Source organism: Rana temporaria, chromosome 6 (genome assembly GCF_905171775.1).
Source record: "Rana temporaria chromosome 6, aRanTem1.1, whole genome shotgun sequence".
NCBI lineage: Eukaryota > Metazoa > Chordata > Amphibia > Anura > Ranidae > Rana > Rana temporaria.
Window position 1 is genome coordinate 44165353 of NC_053494.1, and position 18315 is coordinate 44183667.

At 44.4% G+C, this 18315-nt stretch overlaps 1 protein-coding gene across 2 annotated transcripts in view; it reads left to right on the forward strand.

Annotated features, from left to right (window-relative positions):
• LOC120943430 (BTB/POZ domain-containing protein KCTD5) overlaps positions 1-18315 on the forward strand; it is a 48979-nt gene that overhangs the window by 14755 nt on the left and 15909 nt on the right. For both annotated transcript variants that reach the window (XM_040356722.1, XM_040356723.1), the window contains exon 4: positions 17897-17992. In XM_040356722.1, the coding sequence (XP_040212656.1) occupies positions 17897-17992 (96 nt within the window). The remainder of the gene's footprint in view (positions 1-17896; positions 17993-18315) is intronic.

Here is an 18315-nt window from a genome sequence, read left to right on the forward strand (position 1 = left end):
CTTGTTCAATTAAGCTTTGACAAAAAAAAAAAAACCTACAAGCTGATTGGTTTCTATGCAGAGCTACACCAGAATTTACACTCTTCACCTTTTAGTAAGTCAACCCCATAGAGTCCCATTTGTGTTTACACTTTCTACGATTATATCCATGTTGTATAGAGAGCCTGACAACTGTACCAGATACCTGTGGTGATGTAGACTATTATAGTTGCTGTTTCGCTTTAAACTATATTGTACGCTGTACCCATGTCTGTTACTTTGGGCTTAGGTTTAGCCTCTCCACATTCAAGGTAAAAAAAGCCCCATTACCTGTCCTAACCAACCCTCATCCCTAAACTTACCTGACTCCTGTCACCACTTCAGCGCCGTCTTGGCTGCAGCAAAACTTCCCTCGATTACTGCTTTCACAGGAGACACGAAGACCAGCGAGAGCCATAGGTTCCTGCTGCTGTCTGTCAAATTTCTGCTAGGAGGGAGCGGGGCAAAAATTGCCAGTTTTATGTGCAGATATGGATGCCACTTAGCCTAGCTTGGGCGTGCACAGGTGTCTCCTTGGCACCTGGAGGAGTGAGGAGCAGACAACGCTGGAAGGAAACTTCGGGAAGAGTAAGGGAAATTTTTGTGCAATATTGTTGAACAGAACAGGTAAATATAACGGCCTTTAAGTGTAAGGTCAAACAAGGATATGGGTCAGGCTGAACTACTCATGCTTCTATTTTCAGCTAGGTAAAAAGGGTTGAAATTGAAACGCAACACCATTGCTAAGAGGTCTAGTTATTCCATTGAAGGTCAGGGGTACAATTCAAAGGTAGCCAACATGTTTGGGGAGTCAAAGTGCTCCCTTCATCAGGGCTTGACTGGCAACAAAGTAAACAAAGCAGAAGCAGCCTGGCGGCTGAATAGGTCTGTGCTTTGAATGTACACCAGGAAAGAATAACATTGTAGGTCCAGGCTGCTTCTAGTTCACTTTGTTGCAAGTCAAGCCGTCATGAAGGGGGCCCTTGGACACCCCCCCCCCCCCCCCAAACACACATTTGCTACCTTTTTTGAATTGGACCCCTGATCTTTAATGGAATAAAGTTGTATCTGGACCAAGAGAGACTTTGGAGATCCTCTGGGGTGTAGAAGCTACCTGTCCAGGAACCAGATTGTTTACACCAACAGTATTGCCTTAAAGGGGAGTTCCAGCCATTTGTATGTTTATTAAAAGTCAGCAGCAACCAAAAGTGTTGCTGCTGGCTTTTAATAAACAGGCACTTACCTGCTCCAGCGCTCCAGCGACGCGCCGGCCGGGGCTCCGCTCCTCTCCCCCCCTCCCCGGCCGGCGTCTTCATCTTCAGTGTGGGCACCCGGCCGTGACAGCTTTCGGCTTCACGGCCGGGCACCCACTGCGCATGCGCGAGCAGCGCGGCACTGCGCATGCGCGAGCGGCGCGGCCCGGCGCCGCGCCCTGTAATTGGCCAGGAGATCGCCTAGGACCTGTGACGTGTCCTAGGCGATCGCCTACAGCAGCCACTTCCTGAAGGCGACTAAGCTTAGTCGCCTACAGGAAGGAGGAAGTGGGACAGGAAGTCCCACTCGTGCTGAAGCCCCCACTCCCCCCCCCAAAAAAATTACATGCCAAATGTGGCATGTAAGGGGGAGAGGAGTGGGATAAGAGGAAGTTCCAAATTTGGGTGGAACTCCTCTTTAAGATGACAATACAATAAAACCTTGGATTGCGCGCCTAATTCTTTTCCGAAAACATGCTTGTAATCCAAAGCACTTTGTATATCAAAGCAAATTTTCCCATAAGAAATTATGGAAACTCAGATGATTCGTTCCACAACCATTTATTCGTTGGTCTTTCAGTTTATAGTCCATATAAAAAGATTATAGCAATATGATTGTTGTGCATAAAATATCCATCTACAAATGGAAGCCTCCACAAGGGGATTAGAAGCAAAATCTAGCAAGAGCTACAGTGTAGAGAAGAGAATCACCTATGAGGCTGCATTCACACCTGAGCGTAGCGTTTTGACACGATATTTGCGGCGTTTTTTACCACAATTTCGGACAGGTCTAGGGTCACCAATGTTAAAAACAGAAAAACGCCCAAATACGCTCAATTCGAGTGACAAAAAAGGGTCCAGAACTTGTTTGAGCTTCAGGCGTTCGGCGTCAGGTGTTTTGGAGTGTAGATGTGAACCATCTCCATTGAGAATAATGTATTTTTTCCCCTCTAGCGTTTTGGAGCTTCAGGCGACAAAACGCTCAGGTGTGAATGCAGCCTGAGTGTAGCAATATAGTTACATTTTATGAAGGTACAATATTTAGCAACTCACATGGTTGATGATTAAAACGGGCACGTCTAAGTATGCATCTGGGGTAAAGCTGTCCACATAGACCATCCCCCGCACCGCCGGCTCTCACTGCTGTCAGTCTGCAATCGTGACCGGGAAGACTACCCTGCAGTAGAGCGATCAAAAAGCGAGGCTTGAAGTGCTCGTGGAGGGCAGTGTAGATCAGAAGACATCGATGGCAGTGCAGAGGCTGGTCTATGTGGACAGCTTTACCTCTGATGCCTGCATACGTAGATGTGCCTGTTTTAATCAACTATGTGAGTTGCTAAATGTTGTACCTTCATTAAATGTAATCATATTGCTACACTTAGTGGCGCCACTCTACTTTTTTATACTAAGTTGTGACATGACGCTACTTGTATATTAAGACATCGCTTGTAAATGATGTCAAAATTTCTTAAACTTTTTTTACTTGGCTTGCAAAATGCTCTCAAACCAAGTTACTCTTAAACCAAGGTTTTACCTGACCCATAAAATAAGCCTACGGGTGCCATCTTTCCACTTTTCCCCTCTATTTTCAGCCATGACATTTTCTGACCAACATGTCAAAAGGCAGTTTTTTCAGTTAAGTGTTGTACACTAGTTTTTAACTAGGTATCAGTGTAGTTATATTCCCTGTGCAAAACCTATAAAAAGTCTGCGCTCAGATTGTGTATTCTATGAATAAACTAGCTGCTGGCACAAAGGTGTTTTTTATGCATTAAAAAAATTGAATACACAAAATTATAAAATCAAATGGTGTAGTGCTAAATACTAATAAAACCTAATAAACATGATTTGGCATTGCTGGCAGATTGGTCAAAGCAGTTCAGTTCAATATTTCTAAATGTAAAATAATGCACCTAGGGAAAAATATTCCCGAGTACAACATTGGGGGTCTGGTAACGGAGCCGGCTTCTTCCTTCTCCATGGGTGTCCTGTGATCAGGAGACCCCCTCCCCTGGCGCCCACTGGATATCTGGCCACGATCCTGGGCATTTACACCTGGATAGATGTCCATAGGCACCTCCGGATCCCTGGGGTGCCCGCAGAATCAAATTTCTGACTGCATTGGAGATGGGACAGCCATCCATCCCTTTTGGCTTCCTGAGTGAGTGTCACAGCCACAGGGCAGATTTATTTAATGTTTGGTTGACTACTATTTTTGCCTTTTTTCAGCTCTATCTTCTGTTTTAGACTTTTATTTTTTATTTGCCCATAAACTATATTTCTCTTATCGTCCATGGACGGACACAGCTCCTTAAATCTTGACAAGTGGGTTATGTTCCCTGTTTACAGGAGAGGACTAGGCAGAAACATGTTAAATAGTTAAATACATGTTACATTAACAGAGTTGAACAGCCCCGCCCAGGGGGCGGTCCCTCCAGACATAACCCTCCTCACTGCAGCATGCAGCCTCAGTTTCGTTCTGCCTAGCAAAGGAGAAGGACGTATGGCTCCCTTTGGGCCCAGCGCCCTGAGGAGAAATTTTATTTTACTTTACTTTACTTTTTCTTGAAGAATCTTCTTTCAACTGTCGGCTGAGAGACAGGCTGGATAATATAGATCCTTGTAGTCTACTCAGTCCGACCAGCAAGCGTGGGCACACCTTTGCAAAGAGGCTTGGTCTGCCACGCTATACCCCATGACTCCTGGGGTGGCCGGTGAGCTTTGCTCCGAGGTCCACATATGACTGGGCTGTGGTGTTGTCTCACTCACAGTGGACCGGGCCGACAGCTACCTCCATTGCGGTTGTAGTTCTGTCAGGAATGCGTCAGCGAGTCCTCGCTTGGACGGGTAAGTACAGTCCCTCCTGCTTCGGTGGGTTGGTACGGCTGGGCATTCCTGGGGTTCGGGGGTCCCTTCCCCTTACTTCCCTGCTCCTTTCCCTTGCTGCATTGCTAACATTGCCGCTGTCAGGGGGGAGGGGGCCTTCCTGAGGGGACTGTGTTATCTGGTCTGTGTTTTTTCTTTTTTGTATTGGGCTTTCCTGTGAGGTAAAAAGCCCTGTGATGAGCACAGATGTTTATGATTATACTTCAGCAGACGCTGACTGATTGGTGACACCTGTAACGGTTTTGCTTTTTATGCTGTATCTGTGTCTTATCCTTAAATAAAACAGCCCTAGGAGGCTTTTCCTGTTTAAACACAGGTCCCTGCAAAAGTTACCTCACGGTTCTTTTCCTCACAGGCAGCGCTGGGCAGTCTCCTCCTGAGGGAGTCCCCTGGTTACCCCTGGTCAGCGCAGCAAGTGGGTGAGAGGCCCTGAATAGGGCTCTAGGAGCTTTTGTCTATTTGTATGGACAGGTGTGCATATTATAATACACACTATGTAAATATTGGAGTCAGTATCTGGGTCCTTCCCCACATGCTGGTGGTGGCAGCAGGTGTTAGCACCTGGGATTCCCACAGAGTTTTTATTGTTAGTCCTGGACACAGTTTGTGCCAGGGTGGGGGTGGACTGCGGGCGGGCGGTAAAAGAGTGCCCCCTTCCCCCGTTATCCCCTGGGGAATGCTCTGTTTGGAGCCATGGACCAGGTACCTAGTTAAAAAAAAAAAAAAGGCAGAATAAGGCATTTATGGGTGCGCTTTTTACTGCTGCAAGGGACTCTCCTAAGCTGCATAGTGCAGCTGGGTTTCCGCCGAGGGCTCGGTCTTTTTTGGATCGCACAAATCAGACCGCTGTGTAGGTTTTTTCCTTCTGTGCCCTTCTTTGATAATTTCTGAGATGCGGAATGAGAAAAGCCGCTGAGGGCTTTTGTAGTCCCTCACCGCCGGGCGGGAACCCCTACTTGTATGGATCTGACTGATAGAAGATCCGAAGTACTGACCCGTTCCATGTTTACCATGCTGGGGTCTGGCTTGCGGGCCTATTGTGGCCACTACACTGGGGTCTCAGTCGACGCTGGCGCCATTTTTTGGGAGGTTTTTCAATTACATTGAAGACTCCCATTGGCGCCCATTTTGTCGTAGCCGCGCTATGGCGTAGCTTACATTGTGCCAGCCATTTTCCTGTGGCCGCGTTCTGAACGCTCGGCGGCCATCCTGGAGTAGTCCTGACCCCTAGTGCTGTATACAACTCACAGAGTGAGCATTTTGCACCAGACAGTGGAGGAGCACCGACTCTCTCCTGAGGTTATTAGCCTAGCGGACCAGCTGGTCCAGGGCCTCATATAGGTCTGTGATGCTTCATTGAATGCTGCGCCCTTGTTATCCAGGGTGTCTGTTTCAGCCCTGGTTCACACTGGGTACGATTTGGGACGATTTGAGATGCGATTTGACATGTCAAATCGCATCTCAAATCGGTGGCAATTGTCGGCAATGGCACTGTCCTAATCAGTGCGACGCCGCATCTGCGATTTCAAGGAGTAGTTCCTGTACTACTTTTTGCGATTTCGGGCCGCGATTTACATTAAATTGCGTTTTACCGCGATTTTGAATTCGCAGCAGTGTGAATCTAGGCTCAGAATGGTTTTATGCACACGGTGGTGTAGTGCTTAACTCCATTACTTGGCAGCAAAAGAGTCATTGGTTCGAATCCGCACACTGACTCCAATCTGCCTGGAGCTTGCATTGTCGCTCCCTGTGTCTGCGTGGGTTTCCTCCGGGTACTCCGGTTTCCTCCAAAGACATGTGTGTGTATACACCTACATAATATACATACACACTATGTGTGTGTATTATTTAGGGGCAACCCTCCCAGGCCGTCAAAGGCCCAGCTGGGGGACTAATCTGTCCCTGGGTGCATAAGCCGATCACGCCGGCACCCAAATCCTGCCAATGTATATAGCCTTCCCTCCCTGTCTCTAGGTGGGAGGGGCGGCTTGCAGGTTCACAATTCAGTGAAACCTCCCTGCTCTCCGACTAGTGGGTCTGCGAGGTGGTCTCTTCGGAGTACTAGATAGGGTTTCCTCCTATCCACAGAACAAAGTTCTGTCCTTGTGTCTTCCTCTCCCGGCCCGTCGGTCTGCCTTGGGCAGCGTGGGATTTGCTAAGCTGCGAGGTAATTTTACCTTTCCTGCAGTACGAGAGTTTTGGGGTTTTCTATGGGCCTCAGGCCCTAAATACCTTTGTGAACGTTGGGTAGTTCCGCATGGAATCCATTTGTTCGGTGGTAGCTGCGCTTCATCTGGGGGATGTCCTGACGTCCTCGGACATCAGGGACGCATACATGCATGTCCCATTTTGCACATGTCACAGTGTTTTTTTCTGTGCTTCGTGATGAGAGAAGGGTCTCTGTCAGCCTGTGGCCCTCCCTTTTGATCTGGCGTCAGCACCATGGGTTTTCAGCTAGGAGCTTGCACTTATTTGAATTTTGTTGGGACAGCGAGGCTTTGCCTCATTGGCTACTTGGACGACTTTCTTCTGAGAGCAGCTTCTGTCTCCGACCTAGTGGATGGGTTATTCCCATTCAGACCCTCCGAAGATTCGGGTGGATGTTAAACGTTTAGGCCAGAAAGTGTAGCTCAGTGGCAGCAAGCATGCCCTCCATGTGTGCAACCCAGGGTTCAAATCATGGGCATGCTAGGTTCCGACTCAGCGTTGGAGTATCTAGTGTTGATCCAGACTCCTCAGTGGCAAAGGTCCTTCTTCCCCTGGAGAAATTGCAGACTCTTCAGTCTGCGGTGAAGGTATTGGCATCACGCAATCGGTCTTCTCTCCGGGCGCCTGCTGGTTCGGGGTCTGTGGGTAGCCTCCTTCAAGGTGGTACTGTATGCCCAGTTCCACACCCTGGTTTTCCAGGGGAACTACTGTCCAGGTTGTGTCTGAAATCATTAGATTCCTGTGCGCCACCTAGTCAGAGTCTCTCTGAGTTGGTGACAGAGATTCCCGACTCTTCGGTCCGGGAAGTTGTTCCTTCCTTCCAGTGGTCGGTGTTTACGACGGATGCCAGCTCACGGGTTGTGAACCTGGAGGTTCACAAAACTGGGGGGTCCAGTCGGCCCTGAGTCGCTGGACTTGTGTGGACCTATGACCACACCTCCTTGAATGTGTCTGGTCTCGGTAGCTACCCAGGGTCGGGCCTGGCTAGTGCCTGGTGGGAGACCACCTGGGAATACCAGGTGCTGTCTACTGTTCATTGTCCTACTATTTTAGGCGATCAGGCTATGCTTCTCCTTGTGGTCGACCGATCTGGTTTCAGCCGGACAACGCCACGGCCGTGGCTTCAGTCTACCATCAGGTATGCCGGCAGGCGGACTACTGGAGTCGCCAGATGCTGGACCAGGGCGACTGGTCTTTGTGCTTGGGGTGTTTCGGCTCCCTTGCAGGAGGTGAGCCTCACATGGCATGGATCTCCTGGCAGCTTGTCTCCGCCGCAAGGGTGTCAAAGTTAGTGGCCAGGTCTAGTGATCTTGTACAGACGCGTCAGTCGCACTGGTGGCCCTGTGTTGTCTGTATCGGTAATTTTTTGCCATTCCTCCATGGTAGTTGCTTCCTCGGCCACTCCACAGAGTGGATGCTGAGGAGATCCCGATGATTCTAATCGCTCCAGATTGACCTCGGCGTCCTTGGTACGCTGATATCGGGCGCCTGGTAGCGGAGGCACCCTGGCGATTGCCAGGGCAGGAGGTTCCTGTCTCAAGGTCCCATACTTCCTCCTGTTGTACAGTCACTGACTTGCTCAACATGGTTATTGGAAGCCAGACTTTAGGTGACCAGGGTCTGTCTGACTCGGTCATCTCAACAGGGCACCGTAGTCTTCTTCCGGAGGATCTACCGTCGTACCTCTCTTGGTGCGAAGGGATGGAGTGACGTCCACGGGCGTACTCTCGGTGTCCAGGGTCCTGCTGTTTTTAAAGCTTGGATTGGATCTAAAAAATGCTTAAAGCACCGTTTGGGGGCAGATTTCAGCCTTGGCTGTGTTCTTTTAGTGGCCTTTTTGCAGCCCGTTCCCTGGTGGGTCCCCTTTTTTTGTGTGCAAGGGGTTTGTCATATACTTTCCCCTCTTGGCCCATCTCTTCCCCCATGAGTTTTGACTCTGGTGCTCTCGGTTCTTCAGGAACCTTCCTTTTGGAAACATCAGAGAGATTTTCTCTTGACACTATCTCAGAAGGTGGCCCCATTAGTGGCCTTTACCTCTGTTAGAGGGGTTTCTGAGTTGGCGGTCTTGTCTTGCAAGCCGCCATGCTTGATCCCCCATAAGGATTAGGTGATGGTGCGCCCGCGACCTTCCCTTCTTCCGAGGGAGGTTTCGGCCTTTCATACTTTAGGCGTGGTACGCGCTTTGCAGGTATACCAGCCTACTACAGCTCCATTTCGGAGCTTCCGACTCTCTTTTGTGTCGGTGTCTGGTCCACAAAAGGGCCTGGCGGTCTCGTCGACCACCATTTCTCGGTGGATCAGGCAGGCCGTCATACAGGCCTATGCTCCTAAGGGTCGGGCCCCCCTTTCCGGTCACGGCACTTTCAACCAGGGCAATTGGTGCTTCCTGGGTTTTTTTGGGTTTTTTTTCGACATCATGCGTCGGTCTCACAGGTGTGCGAGGCGGCGATTTGCTCGTCCGTTCACGCTTTTTCCAGAATTTACATGGTTGCTGTGAGGGCATCTTATGATGTTTTTTTCAGCCGCTAGTTTTTGCCGGCGGCTGTTTAAAGTTGCACCTCCTCCGTTGAGGAGCTCTGCTTGTTTTGGGGTGAAGTTAAAAATGGTTTTTACTGATATATTTCCCACCCCTCGTTTTTTGACACTGCTTGGGGACGTCCCACTTGTCAAGATTTAAGGAGCTGTGTCCGTCCATGGACGATAAGAGAAAATAGGATTTTTTGTACTCACCGTAAAATCCTTTTCTCTGAAGTCCATGGACGGACACAGCTCCCACCCCTCCTTTTTAGGTTTGTACTGCTTGTTACGAACTGAGGCTGCATGCTGCAGTGAGGAGGGTTATGTCTGGAGGGACCGCCCCCTGGGCGGGGCTGTTCAACTCTGTTAATGTAACATGTATTTAACTATTTAACATGTTTCTGCCTAGTCCTCTCCTGTAAACAGGGAACATAACCCACTTGTCAAGATTTAAGGAGCTGTGTCCGTCCATGGACTTCAGAGAAAAGGATTTTACGGTGAGTACAAAAAATCCTATTATGGTGAACACAGTGGTTGTTTTTTTGACATTTTACCACTCTTTGAATCGGCGCTCCCGAGTTGTTTTTATTTGGTCTTTTGAGTCTGGGCGTTTGCTATTTTTCAAGGCTTCTTGGGTTTCCATTTTTGCACCTGGCTCTGTGGAATTGTTTAGGAGGTTGTGCTTGGCTGAGAACCCCCTCACACCCCCTCCCGAAGCCTACTGGGATGTATGACTAGGAAGTAAATGAAGAAATGTAAACGGTTTAAAACCAGTAAATATGATCGACCCTCCTATCCATTTACTAATGCAAGCAGCATAAGGATTCAAAATGGTCAATGTTGATTGAGAGAAATTCTGGGTTTTCAATGGTGGGGAGTAATCTTGCAAAAGTCAGAGGAAATTCCCATGTCGATAGAATAGGAAGTGATGTGCAAAAGAAGCGTTTTAAAATTTGCTCTGATGTAAAACTACTTTTGATCAAGGTTTTCTTAAGCAACTTGTAAAGTCTTGTTTAATTATATATATATATATATATATATATATATATATATATACACACGCTGCACAATTGTTAAAAAAATGTTGATTTCGATTTAACCCCCCTGATGATCTCCAAGTGGAGAGACTTATCTGCTCACTCCAAATCTGTATGGCAAAACGTATCCATTGACTTTCATTTATTAATTTAGGTCCCCAAGTGCATCCGATTTGATCCGCATACAATTTGATACGATTTAAAATCGCATCAAAAAACGTGTTTGACCACGTTTTTTGGTCCTGATTTGAAATTGTATTAAAATCGTGTCCGATTTTGTATTAAAATCGTGTCCGATTTTTTTATTTTTTTTTTTATTTTATATTGTGGTCAATCTAAATCGTATGTAATCGGATGACTGATCCGATTACATACGATTTTGTCAGATACGATTCCATCCGATTTAACGGTCCGTTTATCGGATGTTAAAATCGTGATGTGAACCTAGCCTTAGCTGTCAAAAGAAAATATCCGATCAGTCTGCCAAGTTTTTAACAGGAAACATTGTAACTAACGCTTCCTTCTTGGATCAAAGGGATAAACTTCTGTGTGTGTGTGTGTGTGTAAAGAAAAAAATCTGGATGGTCTGTCAAGTTTGTAACAACATGAAACACTGTAACTTCTTCCTTAGAGCAACTTCTGTGTGTAAATGCAGGAAGTTTAACCACTTAAAGTCCATGGGCCAGATTCAGAAAGAATCGCAGCGGCGTAACGTATCGTCTTTACGTTACACCGCCGCAAGTTTTCAGCGCAACTGCCTGATTCACCAAACACTTGCGTGTAAACTTACGGCGGTGTAATGTAAAGCCGTCCGGCGCAAGCCCGCCTAATTCAAATGGGGCGTGTACCATTTAAATTAGGCGCGCTCCCACGCTGAACGTTCTGCGCATGCTCCGTTAGTAAATTTTCCGACGTAAATTTTCCGACGTGCTTTGCGCCAAACTATGGCGCCCCGACGTGTTTGTGAATGGCGACGTGCGTAACGTACTTACGCCGAATGTTTTTTTTTTTTTTTTTAATTCGACGCGGGAACGACGGCTATACTTTAACATGGCTGGTGTAAAGTTAAGCCATGAAAAAGCAGGCTTAACTTTGCGACAGGAAAAAACGTCTTGCGACGATGTAACGCACACGAGTAGCTTCGTGGATTGCCGTAAAAGCTAATTTGCATACCCGACGCTGGAAAACTATGCAAACTCCACCCAGCGGCGGCCGAAGTATTGCAGCCTAAGATCCGATGGTGTAAGTCAATTACACCTGTCGGATCTTAGGGCTATCTATGCGTAACTGATTCTGATTCTATGAATCAGCCGCATAGATACTCTCAGAGATACGACGGCGTATCTCTTTTGTGAATCTGGCCCCAAATCTTTTTCTGACACTTGTTTAAGTTAAAATATTTTTTTGCTAGAAAATTACTTGGAACCCCCAAACATTATACAGTTGAACCTCAGATTACGAGCATAGTCTGTTCCAGGAATATGCTCGTAATCCAAAGTACTCGCATATCAAAGCAAGTTTTCCCATTTGAAGTCAATGAAAACTAAAATAATTCGTTCCACATTGACTTCAATGGGATGCAATGCCGAAGAGGTGGCGGGGCGCCAGAGCGCTGAAAAGGTCCAAAAAAGACCAGAGGACAGCTCTGTTTCTGCACCCCCGTACCTCAGCACAAATGAGGTACTGCAAGCCAATGTTCGGCTCCTGCGCCCCCGTACCACAGGTCAAATGAGGTACTGCAGGCCTATTTTTGGCTCTGCTCGGGTCCTGTGCCCCTGTACCTCAGGCAAATGAGGTACTGCAGGCCTATCTAGTGTAAATTCTGCTCGTCGTGAGAGCAAACCGAGTCAGAATAAAAAAAAAAAAAAAGTTGCTTGCAAATCAAAACGCTCTCAAACCAAGTTACTCTTAAACCGAGGTTCCACTGTATATATATTTTAGCAGAGACCCTAGTGAATAAAATGGCAATTGCTGCAATATTTTATGTTGCACTGTATTTGGCCAGCAGTCTTTCAAATGCAATTTTTTGGGAAAAAATACAATTCGATGAATAAAAAAACGAAACGGTAAAGTTGGCCCAATTTTGTTTATTTGTTTTAATGTGAAAGATGTTGCGCTGCGAGAATCGTGATCTATCTTCTAGGCAAAAAAGTGATTTTTCGATTTTTTTTTTTTTTTTTTGCCAGAATCGTGTGTGTGTGTGTGTGTGTATATATATATATATATATATATATATATATATATATATATATATATATATATATATATATATATATATACACATACACATACACATACACATACACATACACATACACATACACATACACATACACATACACACATATATATATATATATATATATATATATATATATATATATATATATATATAATGTGTGTGTGTATGTATATATATATATATTCTCCCTCTCATTTTTTTTTTTTTTTCCCTCTCAAGCCATGTCATACCACCTCTGTGAAGTTTGTTTTGCACAGAGCAGCCCAGATCCTCCTTGTCGGGTCCCTGCCTTTACAACCACTTTAGGGCTACATTCACTCAGGTGATACAAGACCAGTGCAAATTGTAGCTTGCAGTGAGAATTGCAGCATCCGGCAGGAATCACCATAGGTAATCACTAGCTGTGCAGATAGCCATGAATACCTGCAGCCACAGGCTACCTGTAATTTTTTGTGACCAGGACTTGGCCTCTGAGGGCCACAACAGAAATCCAATTCCTGCTGCTACAATTTACACCGGCCTTGATAGCTGGTCCTGTAGCCTTAAAGGATCAGAATCAGTGACAAGTTGTATTGCTTGCAAACACCTTCATACTCTAGAAACAATTAATGTTCTGCTGGATTTCACTGAATTTTCATAATGAAAGCTTCTACTTTACACTGTGCCATGTACAGGAACAGTCTTTTTTTACTTTAAGTCCGTTTTAAACCACTGGCTATACTGGCAATGTCGGCATGAATATGCAAAGTGAAAAATGTAACGTCTGCCTACACTTTAGAAGCATTTCAAATTTTTTGGGGATTCTGTTACCCAGTAATGTGTTTTTTTTTTGTTGTTTTTGTTTTGCTCTGATTTTATTTTTGAGCATCTTGAAAAGCACGCTATATTCTGCTTTGACTCTTGGCATAAACAGTTTGTTCTGTGCTTGCTGGCATTTTGGTAAACTGAGAGAATGAAAATACACAAAATGTTCCATAAAAGGAAGTCCTCTGCAGCAGATCCAGGACAACATTAACAAAGTGCCCTCAGTATATATTTTATCTGTACCAGAACAGACAAAACATTAATTGAGCTGAGATTATTTACGTCACCCAGATAATGAATCTCGTATAGCTGTGGCAGTTAAACGAAGCATAGTCTTCCCTGATGCAGAGGTCTGTAGCACACAACCCAAGAAGGAGAGTCATTTACTTTATGGGATCAGTGAAAGGGTTTGTTTTAATGGATTGTGTTATGCAAGGGCTGTTGTCGGAAACGGTGAGTGTAAAGTAAGCTAAGGGAATTTCTGGCTGGAACCTCTCCTAAGCTAATGGCACTATTTGAGGCCAAAAATCTAAGAAAAATATGATGGCTGCGTTTTTATTATACAAGGTACACTTGCTGTTTCATTCCAAATGAGCGCCATATAGCATCTGGAAATGTTGTGGACAGTTTGTAAACTTTCCATCTACTGTCGATGGTAAAACAAAAGCACTGTATGAAAGGAACCCTCCAATAATCTGCCATCCACAGTTCAACCACTTGATCTCTAGAACATTTACCCCCTTTCATGACAGGCCAATTTTTGCAATCCGGCACTGTTATTTTAACTGAAAATTGCGTGGTCATGCAACGCTGTACCCAAATAAAATGTATGTCCCTTTTCCCCACAAATAGGTTTCTTTTGGTGGTATTTGATCACCTTTTGCGCGTTTTATTTTTTTGGGGGGTTCGTTTTTTGCACTGTAAACAAATCCAACGGTATTGAAGAAAAAGCTTATTTTTTTATTTCTGCTTTAAAACGTACACAGGAAAAAATATAATTTCTTCATCAATTTAGGCCAATATGTATTCTGCTACATAATTTTGTAAAAATAAACCTACCCAATAAGCGTATATTGATTGGTTTGCACAAAGGTTATAGCGTCTACAAAATATGGGACTTTTTTTTTTCTTTTACTAGTAATGGCGGTGATCAGCAACTTATAGCGGGACTGTGATATTGTGGTGGACTGTCTGACACTTTTTGGGGGCCAGTGACACTAATCCTGATGTCTGGTTTCTGCTCTTGCACTCCCCAGCTTTACTTTTTTTTTTTTTTTTGCTGATGGCATAAGTCACAGGGTCTTGCCCGCTTTCTGTAGCTTGTGTGCTTTTTGTGCTATTGTCTCTGGCTGCGCCCCCAAGAGGGTTAGTACCCTGTGCTCCAGCTGCAACACTAAGGGCTCTTTCACATGTCCGTTCCATTCGTCCGTTTTTTGGACGTCCGTTAACGGACCGCAATGCTTCCCTATGGGTTAACGTCCGTTAGCGGATGAGCATCCGCTAACGTCCGTTAGCATCCGTCTGCGTTAAGTTCCGTTTTTTTGGACGGAAGAAAACCCTATTTTTCTTCCGTCAAAAAAACGGAACGGACGAAAAACGGACGTTAGCGGATGATCCGTTTACCATCCGATCCGCTAACATCAGTTTTTCATCAAAATATGTAAAAAGCCCAAAAAAAAAAAAAAACGGATGGAAAAACGGAACCTCTCCGATTTACCTGCAGCTGTCTGTGTGCTTGAGGAAGAGGAGTGCACACTATCCATTTTGGACAAGTTTGTGCCTGAGGACCCCCAGTCTGCTGACATTATGCCTAGGCTTAAGGATACACATCACAGTACAGTACAGTACACACGTTTCACTTTCAATACATTTTTATTTAAGTATTTCAAAGTACAAGGGAAAATGCATGTAGATACAAGCAATGCACTATTAGTTGCCATACCTGTAACCCCCAACAATAGAAGTCCATGTTAGAGCCTAAATAAAGTCTGTAAATACTGTATGTAGAATAGGAAGTTAGTAATACAGAGGTGATCAATGGCTATCTTGACAGGATTAAGGCAGTTGGCAAAACACTTACCAGAATGTGTACAGTATACACCTTTCTAGAGCTTGGGGAAGCCAAGCTTGGTGGTTTTGCATGCTTGGAAGCCTTTCAGAATCGGGTGCATTGTATTCATACTGACACGTGACCGATCATGTGGCACTTTGATTGCATAAGGTGCACCTGTGTGCAATCAAATTACAGTACAGTATGCGATTTCTGAGGTTAATTGTCTTGACCACTTCTTATTTAGGATTTTCATAGAAAATAGAGTGATTACTTATGCACACAACATTATTTATTTATTTTTTTACTTAATTTGTTGAAGGTGCAAGTTTTTTAAGCGAGTTGTGTACATTGATGTACCTCAAAGTCCATTTTTAATTCAAAGTTGTAATGCAACAAAACTAGATAAACACATTGGGGTGAATGTTTTCACAAGGCACTAGAGGTGCACAATTCGATCTCGCTTTAACCCCCCCTCACGATCTTAATCCGGCATTTCCACGATTTGTCTCTCTTGTAGAAGCAACGTTTTTTTTAAGCCTGTGTGCATGGAGCCAAGTGTTGAAGTTGGCAAACAATTGTTCTTATCAATATATTGTGTATTTGCGCTGAATTTCTCTTTCGGTTAAACAGTAAATTTTTTTTTTTTTGTATAATGTGAAAGATTATACGCTGAGAATCGCGATCTTTATTCGAAGCGACAAAATAATTTATCCAGAATTGTGCAGCTCTACAAGGCACTGTAAATTACTTAATGCAAGCCACACATGTGCAAAAAAATACTGTGCATTAAGATCATTTCTATTCCAAAAAATGTTGGACGTTCAGAATGTGAAAGTAGAATCTATGTATATCAATTTAACCTTGATCCACTGCCAAATCAATGCAGAAATGTACGTCACCCAATGCCACTGATGTTTTGGTGCCAAAAGTAGTTTACAATATATTTTCGAACCCTAAAACTAGGAAGGTCAAATTTGCTTGGCTATATTCAAAAGAAGATCCCACTTCACTTGTATTGACAGTTTCACACCCTTGGGTCATAACCGTGTGTTCTAAGGTTGAAGTAGTTATACCGGATCATGGCTGCAGCTGCGTTCCAGTATCAAAATTTGAAGCCACCGATCTACTTTCCTGTAGAAGTTATCCGAGTGGCTCTACAGCCAGCTGATTTCTTCTACAGGGCGTGAAAAGGACTGCTATTCCTGGGCTCTCTGGTGCGATTGCGAAGCCTGGAACCGCGGCAAACTGTCAGCTGCCCTTCCTGCCTCTATGACAAATGAAACCTGAAGCTGCAAGGATTCAAGCTGCGAAGTCATTTTCAGTTTGTTTACAAGCCGATATTGGCTTGTAAAGCATCTGATCATAGATTTTTGGTTTGATCAGATACTTTTGAGGACAGAGGTAAGATCTGGGCTCTAATAGACCCTGGATCTCTTGGTAGAGAATACCTGCAACTGCCCATGCTATCATGTATATGTATTGTATGTTCTCTATCCCTTGTGAACTGTATAGATACAACCTTTTTGTGGAATTTTTCTTTTTTTTAGGGCATGAAGTACAAGATTAAAAGTTCCTACAATAAACTTTATTAATACATAGAAAAGAAGCGTTCATGCACAGATGAAATGCCAATGCATTTACAGAAGGTAGTAATGGTGGATATACAGAAGTAATCAAATTTGTCTGTCAAAGGATTCATAGAGACAAAGAACTCAAATATACAAATCTTTTCTACAATAAAAAAGAAGGTACAGTTGGACATCTTATGCCGCGTACACACGATCAGTCAAACCGATGAGAACGGTCTGATGGACCGTTTTCAACAGACCAAACCGATCATGTGTAGGCCCCATCGGTTATTTATCCATCGGTTAAAAAAAATTCAATCTTGTTTTAAATTTAACCGATGGATACCTAACCGATAGAAAAAAAACGATCGTTTGTAGGCAAGTTCATCGGTTAAAAATCCACGCATGCTCAGAATCAAGTCGACGCATGCTTGGAAGCATTGAACACCTCCAAACACCACCACTGCCTTGCTAAAGCAAGGTCTGTAACATCCACCAGCTTCGTGATGTTTTCCTGGAGGAGTGGATGAGGACTCCAGTGGCAACCTGTGAAGCTCTGGTGAACTCCATGCCCAAGAGGGTTAAGGCATTGCTGGAAAATAAAGGTAGCCACACAATATTGACACTTTGTGTGTTATTTTAAGGTGACAGCAAATTTACACTGTTATACAAGCTGTACACTCACTACTTTGTAGCAAAGTGTAATTTCTTCAGTGTTGTCACATTAAAAGATATAATAAAATCTTTACAAAAATGTCAGGGGTGTACTCACTTTTATGAGATACTGTGACGTCTCGTACACACGCTCGGTTTTCTCGGCAAGAACCAGCAAGAAAACTGCTGGTAGAGCTTTCTTGCCGAGTAAACCGAGCGTGTGTACACGTCTTTGAGGTTTCTCGACGGGAAATCTGCCCAGAATCTCAACAAGAAAAATGGAGATACTGCTCTCTATTTTCTCGCCGTGAAAACCTGCGCATGGTCGAAATGACTGACGCATGCACGGTTGCTTCCTGAGCATAGGTAGGGTGCAGCAAGATGGCGGCGACAGCATCGAATGTGATGAGTGCATGCTCGTCGTACGCGATGACGTCACCGCGTTCTTGCCTTCCAAAAGAACCACAGTTCTTTTGAAAGGAGCGTCTGTACACTCGGGCGGCAAGAGATACAATACATTTTTTATACTTTATTTATATTTAAAAAATAAATTAAATAATATAAATATATATTCTCCCTCGTCTGCATCTTAAATAAGGGAGGTGTTATGAGCGTTTCAATAACTATTCCATTTTTTTTTCTCTGTCCACTGCAAGGTGCCAGTTAAACATGTTTACAGAGTGCTGCAGTGTCAGGAGGAAGAGCTCACTCAGATGGTCTCCACAATGTCTGATGGCTGGAAGTTTGAGCAGGTAAGCAATGAGAGTAGCGTTTTTTAATTATGTTTAATTTTGTTTTTATAATTTACTCTTTTTGAAAGTAAATGCAGTGACCTATGATATACCCCAAAGTTTCCTTACAAAGTCGCGCTGTAAGTCGGGTTGCCCCTGTGTATACCGGCACTAATTGTCTGTTAATAGTTGAATCTTATATTTTAAGATGACTGCTCAGAAAAATGTTCAGAGTACAGGTGCCCACATCCTAAGTATTATAAAGAAGCACAATTGGTGGACAGTAGGATTTTTTTGGTACAGTCAGACATTACTATTTATTTATATATATATATATATATATA